Source organism: Arachis hypogaea, chromosome 15, assembly GCF_003086295.3.
Source record: "Arachis hypogaea cultivar Tifrunner chromosome 15, arahy.Tifrunner.gnm2.J5K5, whole genome shotgun sequence".
Taxonomy (NCBI): domain Eukaryota; kingdom Viridiplantae; phylum Streptophyta; class Magnoliopsida; order Fabales; family Fabaceae; genus Arachis; species Arachis hypogaea.
Window position 1 is genome coordinate 73386351 of NC_092050.1, and position 11299 is coordinate 73397649.

At 32.2% G+C, this 11299-nt stretch overlaps 2 protein-coding genes across 3 annotated transcripts; one reads left to right on the top strand and one right to left on the bottom strand.

Moving 5' to 3' along the window:
- The first annotated feature begins 1730 nt into the window (after positions 1-1730).
- On the top strand, positions 1731-2520 carry LOC114925345 (uncharacterized). The gene is made up of 2 exons (XM_029292939.1): positions 1731-1827; positions 1961-2520. The coding sequence occupies exons 1-2, from the start codon at positions 1731-1733 to the stop codon at positions 2518-2520; spliced, it is 657 nt and encodes a 218-aa protein (XP_029148772.1).
- A 3895-nt stretch (positions 2521-6415) lies between these two features.
- On the bottom strand, positions 6416-10029 carry LOC112750308 (B3 domain-containing transcription factor VRN1). 2 transcript variants are annotated; one of them, XM_025798955.3, is made up of 4 exons: positions 9536-10029; positions 8607-8982; positions 8097-8212; positions 6416-6899 (listed from the first exon to the last, which is right to left on the bottom strand). In XM_025798955.3, the coding sequence occupies exons 1-4, from the start codon at positions 9620-9622 to the stop codon at positions 6606-6608; spliced, it is 873 nt and encodes a 290-aa protein (XP_025654740.1). In that variant the 5' UTR covers positions 9623-10029; the 3' UTR covers positions 6416-6605. The 2 variants fall into 2 exon arrangements, with proteins under 2 accessions (XP_025654740.1, XP_025654741.1); XM_025798956.3 differs by having other exon boundaries at positions 6416-6876; positions 9536-9774.
- Positions 10030-11299: the final 1270 nt, after the last annotated feature.

Consider the following 11299-nt stretch of genomic DNA (forward strand, 5'->3'; position numbering starts at 1 on the left):
AGTTTCTAAACCAACAAATAATCCTCTCATGCAAAAAATTATTTGTCACAAGTACAAACCCCAATAAAAATAATCGAAGTATTCAAACCTCAAGTCGTCTCTCAAAGGAATTGCAGAAAAGTGTTCTTGTTATTAGTTATGAGATGCATATTTTGGGGTTTTGAATAAGGAACAAGAAACATAAATGACAAGAAAGTAAATGAACTCAAATAATAAAAAGGTCATGGCAAGGGTTGATGGTTAAGGATCTTTATCCTTGTCACTAACCACAACATGATAATTGTAAGGATCAATCTCATTAAGTCATCCTCTAACAAGTGAAGGAGAGTCAAATGAGCTACACCAATCATAATCCATAAGTCCTAGCCACTCACTAATTAATTTAGTGGAAGCTAGAGTCAATGGACACCAATTATCAAGACTTGGACATTAGCAACTCAAGTTCACCTAAGTTACCATCCCAAGCCAAGAACACAAAAAATCTACTCTAACATCCTTCCAAGCATTTAATCAAATACTTAGAAGGCATAAAAGAAAAGCAAAGTAAAATGACAAGAAATATAAAATCTAACACTACCAAATGCAAGGAAATTAATAACAACAACTCAAATCAACAATAAAAGAAACCAAACATAAATTGCATTAAAAGAAAAATAGAAGAAACAAGAGTGCATCAACAACAAGGTAAACAATTACAAGAAATGAAATGCTAAACTAGGAAAACAAGGGTAAAGGAATAAGAAATTGGTAAAGGAAAAATAAATCAAAGCATGAATTAAACCTAGATCTAAGAAATCTTAATCTACATCTAACCTAATTCTAGAGAGAAGAAAGAGTTTCTTTCTCTAGAAACTAACTAAAGCATCATGAAAACTAAACTATGTGCTCTCCCCTTGACTCCTCTTGATTTCTGCATGTAATAGGCTCAGAAAATGAGTTGGATTTGGGCTTGGAAAGCTCAGAAATCGCCTCCAGCGTTTTCACTTTAATGAAGTCACGTGCGAGCATCAACGCGTACATGTAGGTCATGCGTACGCGTCGTTTAGCATTTTTGCTTTCTACGCGTATGCGTCGTGTCACGCGTACGCGTCGCCATGCGAATTCATATCCACGCGTGCGCGTCTGCTACGCGTGCGCGTCGGTGAATGCACTCCCAATCCTTGATTTTTCATGAATTCTCCACTTTACACGCTTTTCTCTTCACTCCTTTGATCAATTCCTAGCCTTTTGAACCTGAATTCACTAACAAACACATCAAGGCATCTAGTGGAATCAAAGGTGAATTAAAATTAACCAATTAAGGGCCTAAAAGGCATGTTTTCACTCTTAAGCACAAATTAGAGAGAATATACAAAACCATGCTATTTTAGTGAATAAATGTTGGAAAAGGTGATAGAATCTCCTAAATTCAAGATAAAATGCACCACGAAATAGTGGTGCATCAGAGACAAAAGACTGTTGGACGTGGTTTTTGTTGAATCTGTGTGATGATTTGGGTGTTGAGAAGATCATATGGTGTACATTCATGAGCGACCAACAAAAGGTAACCCTTAACTTAAACAATTTTGACCTGAAATTGTTTTATTGATTCTGTGTTTAATTCATGTTGTGCTATTATTGACTTGTGCTATTTTTAAATTCTGTTTCCAATGGATTGATTCCTACCTTTGATGAGTTGCTGTCTGGCATAGATCACAGGTTTTGTGTCACTTATATAGCAATTTCAAAAAATGGTTCCCAGGTGTACAGCTGAAAATGATGATGTGGAAGGCTGCAAAGGCAACATATGTCCAGGAGTAGGAGAGAAGGATGAAGAAGATTCAGCTGGTTGATTAAGGAGCTTATAATCATCTCATAGAGATCCCTGCTAAGTATTGGAACAAGTCCAGGTTTAATTATTTTCCTAGAGTTGATACACTTGTAAACAACATGTGTGAGTATTTTAACTCTGTTATTGTAGAGGCTAGAGAAAAACTCATAGTGTCTATGTTAGAAGATATTAGGGTTTATCTATTGAATAGGTGGGTTGATAACAGACAAAGTGTAATTACATATGCTGGAGAAATTTTGCAAAAAATAAACAAGAAATTTGAAAGAGAGTTTGATAAGGGTGGGGAGTGGTTGGCCATCTATGCGGGTAGGGACAAGTATAAGGTGTCTAACAGCCAGGGTAATGGAGACAAATTTATTGTGGACTTAAAGTTACATGAGTGCTCCTGTAGAAAGTTTCAACTAACAGGTTACCCTTGTGAGCATGCCATAAGTTGCATTAGAAAAATGTGTTTAGATGTTAAGAACTATGTAAACAAGTGCTATAAGAAAGAGACCTACATAGACTGCTATCAATATGTAATCTACCCTATGAATGGACCAAATCTGTGGGACCGGACTCAGAATGGTGATGTGCTGCCACCAGTGTTTAGGAAACTAATAGGGCGCCTAAAATTAAGCAGGAACAAGGCTGGTGATGAGTCACACAACAATGGACCACTGTCTAAATTATCCAGGGCTGGACAATAACAAAAATGTTCCTACTGTTTTGCACTTAGTCACAACAAAAGAACCTTCTCTAGAAAACGTAAGGTGGAGGCCTCGGCCAAAAAGATAAATTTGTTGATATCAATTTAGACTACCCTTGTATAGATTATTTATTATTAATTGTTGAACAAACTCTGTTGATGTCACTGTTTGTTGTTACTGGTTGTAGCCGAACACTGCTCCACAGGCCAAGAAGAGTGCTGGCACAACTAGGACTCCAAACCCCAGCAAGAATGTAGCGAAGACAATAACAAAAGTAGCAACAAAACCTCCTCCAAAGAAGAAGAGCAATACACAAGTTGTAGGGACCCAACAATCACAAACCTCCTCCAAGAAAGCTATATGCAGCAGCAACGCCAGTCAGCCCCAGCCATCCACAACAATAGTTACTAGTCCATCAAGAAGGACCTTGAAGTACATGGCCAAAACATCACCTAGGATCTGAAAAGCATCGGGATGAATTTATAGTAGATTTTAATGTTTATTTTATGTTTTGTAATGAAAGTGGCAATGACCAAGGGCTAATGTCCCTGTAATACTTTAGATAGCCTACTTTAAGACTTCTAGTTTCATGTTGATATATTTCGTGTTATCTTTTGATGGTTATCTTTAAGGCTTGTTTGGATATTGTAATAGTTAAGAGCAGCTACTTTAAGACTTCTCCCTACTCAATGGTTAAAATGAATTTTCAGGAGTTTAGTTATATGAATTGGCAACTTGAGCCTTCTATTTATTGGTTTATCAAACTGATTTAAACTGTTATAGTGCCCAATAATGTATGTCAAAATACAGGAATACACAGTTTTCTATTTCACTTAATAATTGATAATGTTTACAGCACATACCTTTACACATAACTATTCCAATTTGTTATCCCCTAACACATTGCTGTTAGGACTCTAACGGTATGTCAATTTTTTCATTTCACTCAACATTTGACATTCCTATCAAACTAGGGACAACATGATATGCCACTATTTTATGATATATTTTGGACTGAATTGAGTGAATTTTGTCAACTACTCTCACACTTATTCATGTAAATTGCATGTTTTTAAGTTTCCTTCCCAATTTTATGCTATGATTGAAAACATGCCTCCTAGGTCTTAAAATTATTAATTTTTAATTTTCCTTTATTACCATTCGATGTCGTGATGTGTTTGTTAAGTGTTTTCAGGATTATAGGGCGTGAATGGCTTAAAAGATGAAGATGAAGCATGTTAAAGTGGAAGGAACACAAGAAATTAAAGACTTGAGAAGCGAGGAGCGACGCGCGCGCATGGCTGAGACGTTCGCGTGATCGAGCCATCCTTCCAGCGATGCGCACGCATGGTTGACGTGTGCGCGTGACCAGGAGCGTCGTCAGTGACGCATACGCGTGACAGAGCATCACGTGCTGCATTAGACAAAAGACGCTTTTTGGGACGATTTTTGGGCTGTTTTTAGCCCAGTTTCAAGCCCGAGAACGTAGACTAGAGGCAGGGATGGAGCTAAGACTAGACACACTTCACTTTTCACTTTAGTTTTTGATTAGTTTTGAATTCTAGTGAGAAAAACTCCTACTTCTCTCTAGGTTTTTGGCATTCTTATTTTTATTTTCGAATTGGATCTTGAGAGAGTTGCTGCTACCTTCACTCCTCATCATTTTATTTCTAGTTTCTTCTTTAATTCCCTTGATATTCTTTTCTATTTGGTTATTGAATTCATGTCTAGATCTTGTTACTCTTGAATTTTATTAATGCATTGAATTATGTTTATGTTTATTTTTATTGCTTGTTTGATCATTGTTAATTATTATTAGTGCTAATTTCGATTTAATTAATTTCTCATAATTATCATGTCTTTTATTTACACCCACCATGTGTTTGTGAAAATGGCATTCATGATAATAGAGTAAATTTTTCAACTTGGTTGGGGGTTGAATAATTGGAACCCCTTGAGTTGTTGTACCAAGTATTAATCTGTAATTGAAAATTACTGGCTAGCTCAAATCTCACCAACTCTAATCTTTCCCCATGAAGTGACTAGGACTTGTGAGCTAGAGTTAGTGACGCCCACTTGACTTTTCTTCAATTGCTAGAGGATAACTAAGTGGGAGTAATGAACCTTTATCATTATACTTGGAAAAGATAACAAGGATAGACATTCCAATTCTCTCCCCTAACCAAAGCCTTTTATTTTGATTAATTATCAACTCTTGCTAGTTATCCATTACTTTAATTTCTAGCTATTTTTTTTCCGTTCTCAATTTCAAAAAAATATTCAAGTAATTTGCATCTTGTGTCAACTCTTAGGGAAACGACCCGAGATTTTACTCCCGGTTATTTATTATTAATTATGACACATTCAAAATTGAAAGTGAAAATTTCATTGGTAAAGACTGTACTTGCAACGCTATTTTAGAAAATACTTTTCAGATATTTTTAATCGGCATTTATCTGCCCATCACAACAACAGCAAAACAAATAAAGATAATTGTTAACCCCCTAAAGTTCAATTAAATCGATTATATAGCAACAGCCCAGCCATTATCCATCCAAGAATTCCAACAGCAAGTGCCAATGCAAATTTTTTTTCAGCTTTTTGCAGATTTTTCTTCAACACACTTGCTTTTTTCTTCAGTCTCTGAATTTGTGCATCTTGCCCTTCAGCCTCTGCCGAAGCAAAATAATCGCATTCTTCTCTGATCTGTTCTCAAAAAAAGTAAAAAGAGGACACCAAACAGTTCAAACCCTCCACACACTAGCACCCAACGCTATTTCGAAACAAGAAACTGTAAAGAGGAGATTCACCTGATAGTTGACGCATCCCCAGAATCTTCTTTCTGGGTTCTCCATTGTAGATGATGTCCGCAACACTGGTCTCTCCCCACAGAAGCACTTCCTCCTTCTCCCACGAGTCTTGCTGCTGTTATGCGAACCTTGAAAAGACAACTGAGGAGCCATTCTCAGAAGACGAAGAACAACAATTTTGGGGGATTAGGGTTTACTTATTGAACCCGATTTTATTTTTCTTTTTTTTTTCTTGCTTCCAACGGTTAACTAGAGCCACTCTCTCTCGTTTGTCACGTCGGAGACGACGTTAACTATTTGACTCCCACTTAACGGTAAGACTTAATTGATGTAAATCAAAATTATTTTAAATGTAAATAGAACACTTTAAATATTGGGGACTAAAATAGAATTTATCCCTAACGTAGAGAATCAATTTAATACTTTACCTATTAAAAAATATAATGAAAAAGTCTAGAGGACCAGCAACTTTTTTAAATTCTGACTAGCATGTAACTAGCAAAAAAAAGTGAGCCATTAGATAAAATCTCACATCAATTTTACACCATTAAAATTATTATTAATAACTATTTGATGGCTACAAATCTCAAAAGTTGCTGGTCCTAGCACTCCTCAAATATAATAAGAAGAAAATGCTTATACTAAACTTTCATACAAAAATGTGTAATAATGATGATGAACAACATATATATATATATATATATATATATATATATATATATGTTATTGTTATACATTGAACGTCTCCCTCGGAAAAATGTGTTTGCAGTCTATAAATTGATATTGATAACTAAATAGAATTGAATTGAAATTAGTAGTCCTCTTTCAGTGTCCTCTTCTTTCTTTCTTCCTACATAATTATTACATGATCCGATTTTCTTGTACCAAAATAATATCTTTGACCCCGTTATTTCCATTGTCAGTTTATGGTTATTAAACTCTTTACTCTTTTGCTGCCGCTTTTGTTTGTTTTTTCCTTCTTTGGCAAATCCCTCTGGCTAGCTAGCTAGTCCTGTATAGTAATTAATACATACACATTGTTTATATTAATAATAACATGCCTATTAATACAAAGCTAATATATATAAAATTAAATTCACTAATAATTGATAATTTAAACATAATATAGTCTTGTCAATACATGCATGCAAAATAAAAACCACCAAACCATTATAATAATAGTATCATATATAATGTCATAACACACAATCTAGTCACAACTAACACGAGAAGAACAAATTAAACTACATACATAATAAACTAGCTTAGGCATCATCAATAGCTGCTACCGATGTGGTTACGGTGGATTAGAACATTGAAGGTTGGTATGATGGTGGAGCTACTACCATTGCAATTGTTATTAACCAGCTCAAAGACACAGACATCATTCTTCTCTAACTTGTTTCCTTGGCTAAACTTGGCCCAACCCTTTTGCAGTTTGTACTTCTTGCAAGCCATCCCATCTCCACTCCAAGTCTTGTACATCACTTTCCATGTCCTCCCATCCGCCACTCTTAGTAGGTATCCTCCTTCTTTCATGTACTCCCTTGCAAAATTAGAAGGTACGGCCTAAATTATTATTTATTCAAAAAAAATATAATGGTAATATGTTAGCACCTCAGTAGTATAATAACAAAAAAAAAAAAAATTAATTTTAATATGCTGATGGTATAAAAAATTTGTTAAATAATTTTTTTTAAAAAAATTAAAAATTAATTATTTTTAATAATATGACCATCAAGAGCAGAGTTTGATTAACTATCATTAATGGACAGAAAAAAAATTACAATTAACAAAAACTAAAATAAAAAATTTAAGAAGAGAAATTAAACTAAAATTTATGTATAATTTAATAAAAAAAATTGATGGTTGTAAGAGACAATTCAGAGATAGAGTTAGAAATTTTTTTTAGAAGAAACAACATAAAAAATATAAATTAAGAAGAGAAAAAAAAATTAAAATAAAACAAACTAAAAGATAAAAAATTTAGTATGTACAAACTACAAATTATTAATTTGGGGCCATTGCCCCTTTCCATTAACACCTCCGCCGCTAAGTCAATTGTCTCTCTTTTCTTGTATGAAACTTCGCTTTTACATGATGTTTGGTTTGATGGAAAATGAATGGAAAGAAAATAGATAGAAAATGATATTTTTTTTTGTTTGGTTATCAAAGAAAATAGGAAGGAAAGAAAATTTTCTTTCCATCACAAGCAAGAAAATAAAAAAAAAGTGTTATAATTTTGTATTTTTAATATTACTCTTAGTTATATTATTATTGACAAATATTAATATAAATTTAATTTTAATATATTATTATAATAAAAATTTATATTTAAACATTATATGTATTAGATAAATAATTTAAATTAAATATATAAAATTATAATATTTTATAATATTTATAAACTATAATAAAACATAAATAAATAAAAATATTTATACTTTATTTTATGATAAGAGTATTAATGTAATTTTATACTATTATAATTTTTTTTTCTCATTTTTCTTTCCATCCAAACAAAAGAAAATTTTTTCTCTATTTTCTTTCCATCTATTTTCTATTCATCCAAATAACATACAAATAACTCAACTTTTTTTTTTATTTTTTTTCTCTTATTTTCTTTTCTTCTATTTTCTTTGTAACATCCAAATAAAGTGTTAGTAACTATATAATAATTGGACATTCGTATAAAATTATTTAATAATATTAGTGCATAAAATTAAATTAAAAAAAATTATGTTATTAATTATGTTGATTACTTACCATGCATCTTCCCCCATTGATATATGAATCCGGCATGACAACCTCGAAACTGGGGTTGCTATCTTTTCTCTCTAGTCTGTCACTTCTTATAGCATCCGCAATACTCTCACTTTTATCTACGTATTAGTATTTCAGTTAAAGGGTATTGTCATGTTACTGGTAATAATAATTAAATATAAACTTAAATATATTCTTTTAATTGCAGCTAAAAAATATGTTTTTTTATTTTGATATCTACAGATTTTTTTGGTTGATTTGGTCTATAAATATTTAAAAAATTTTATTTTGGTCCCCCATTATTAGTTTATTCTATTGAATACTTTTAAAACCTAATGCAACAAAGTAAATATTAGTATAACATATGTCAATATTTAACTAAAAAACCAAGAACAAAAATGTAAAAACATATCTTTTAAAAGATTAAAATTTGTAAAACTCTAGAATATTGCATAAAATTATAGCTTGATATATAAAATATATGAATAGAAAATCCTGATATTAGTAATATACCTTTCAATTGATATTGATCATATTGAAGCTTCACAACATCATCAACATCTTCATCATCATCATCATCATCTTCATCATAATAATCTTCATAATCATCATAGTTGAGTTCATGGTAAGGGTAGTTAATTTCAAGAGTGGTGCTGTCAAATATTTGGACCCCAAAGTATGAAGTCACAAGACAATATTTGAACAACAAAAGGTGACCGTGTGAGACAGAGTAGTTCTCAAGAAACTCTTTCCATTCCTTCCCAATAAACCAAATGGAACCATTAATTTTGGTCCAATGCACTTTCTTTTGGTTGCCATCTACAACTTTCAGAATAACTGGATTTGGGAGTTTCAATCCACACTTGTTTGTGAATTCCATTGGAAGCTTCTGTCAATTGAAGAACAACAAAATCAACTATTCTACTACTCGTATTTATGTCGGATAAATGTTAAATCTGGAATTTTTTCAAACGGTTTGACGACTGAGAATAATGTATTTTTAGAAGGACAAGCAAATTTTGTTATTTTTTTCCCTAAGAAATAACTTTATGCACAGTCATATATAAAATCACCTTAGCTTTTTTTTTTCTTGTAAGCAAATAAGTTTATCTCTTTTTTTTTATTCTATTCATTCAAATATCAGTGAATATATATCCTCAAAGAAAGAAAAAAGAAGTAATAACCAAACAATTTTTAAACATAAACACAAATAATTCAGCATATATATAGTAGTAAGCAAGTGGTAGTTAATCATAGTTCATAATCTTTTCTGAACTAAAAACTGAGCATGAATGACTATAAAAAGAGAGAAAAAGAGAGAGAAAGTTGAATTGAATTTGGTTATTAAAAAAAAAAAAAAGAGTAACTAACAAGAGGAACATAATATATAAAATTATAAATATAACATGACTACACAGTAAGTAAAAGGAATAAGAACTTACAATCTTCTCATCTAGAATATGCCAACGACAAATGATCTTGAAGAAACTGACAACACTAGTGGGTTCATGTTGTTGATGAATCGCCATGGATATGGAAACTGGGTCTATATATCAAACACTAAGAATATTATATATTGTTGCTCAATCACAATTGACAGAGAAAGAAAGAAACAAACAAGAAAGGGATCCTGTCTACAAAATATATATATTTGTACTATTAATTATATGTGGATGTGTTTTGTTTCTTTTCTAATTTCATGAAAAACCGAAGATACAAAAGCTACTTTATCTCTGCCTAAGTCTAAGGGGAAAAGAAGGAGAGTAAATGAAAACTTGTTAGAAAATGTTTATTTTCTATTTTCTATTTTTTTTTTTTGAAAAATAGGATGCATAAGATTGAAGCAAGAAACAAGTTTACATCTCTTTAGAGAGAGAGAGAGAGAGAGGATGGAAGAGAGAGATAGGTAGTGGTGAGAAGCGGCAAATGGTAGTATAAGTCTATAAGATATCAATGCAAATATTCATAGTCTCTGCTGTAAAGTTCTGGGAAGGAAGAAAGAAAGAAAGAAAATGAGAACAAATAAGAAAAATATTAAAGGAGTTTAAATGCAACTTAACTAGAAAGCATAGTGAAAAAAAAAAGGAGTTGATTAGTCATTTCCTTTTATTTTCTTCTTTTTAAATAATAGATTAATTTCTCAACAAACTCGTCAGTAGTTGGCTAGTCTTCTCTTTTGTTTTGAACAGCTAGCATGCATGTAGTGTGTTATGTAGGGTGGTTGCAGATGATCAGAGTAGTACAATAATGACAATACACCAAGAAAGAAAAAAGAAAAATCAAATATTGGAACAAAAGAGGCAACATAACCCTAAAATGGAAAAGGGCTCAGATAAGATAGTACATGAGAATCGGATCTCATGTCCTTTGCCATTAATTTTTTGTTTATATTCTGGTATGTATGTCATAATTGAAAATAAAGTGTTCCAGCTGCAGGAACACACTAATTAATTTGAATATGGAAGCTAAGAACGTGTTAGACTCGTGTATGGGAGGAGGGGTGCTTCACCTCGTTGTGGGATTAGAGGAAGCAGAACTCGGATCCTGCGAGTTGTGAATTATCCAGAACAAGAAAAAACGGAGGGTCCGAATTCCATGTTTCAGATTTCAAATTCTATCAGCTGCAAATCGGACCATCCGATTTGTGAAGCAAAATTTCATGACCAAAGAACTCGCATGGTCCGAGTTGTGTACTCTGAGTTTTTTTAATTCTTTTAACACAAATCGGACCCTCCGATTTGTGTACTCCGAATTTTTTTCAACTTTTAAACACAAATCGGAGGGTCTGATTTGTGTACTTCCACAATTTTAAAAAACACCAATAATTACCATGTTAAAGTATATCACTCATTTTACTTCCATATCAAAATTTTTTAGCCGCAGGAACAACAAAAGCTTATTTGTTTATTCATTCTGATCAATTAAATGAATCTTCAAATTATTTGTATTTAAACAAAGTTAACTATTAATTACTTTGAAAAAATAATATTAACACTATATATTAGCAGGCCAAGTCTTTTGACATGCCTGTACTTTTTTGCTCTTTTCTTATAATATTTAAGAAGAATAAATCAATTTATTTAACGAAAAAAGTGCTTTTTCAATTCCTTATTTTTGCTGTACCGATGAACTACATTAGAGGTGTACATGGCCTGACCCGCTCTGAAGATTCGGTTCGACCTCGAACACTTTAGAGACTAATTTAG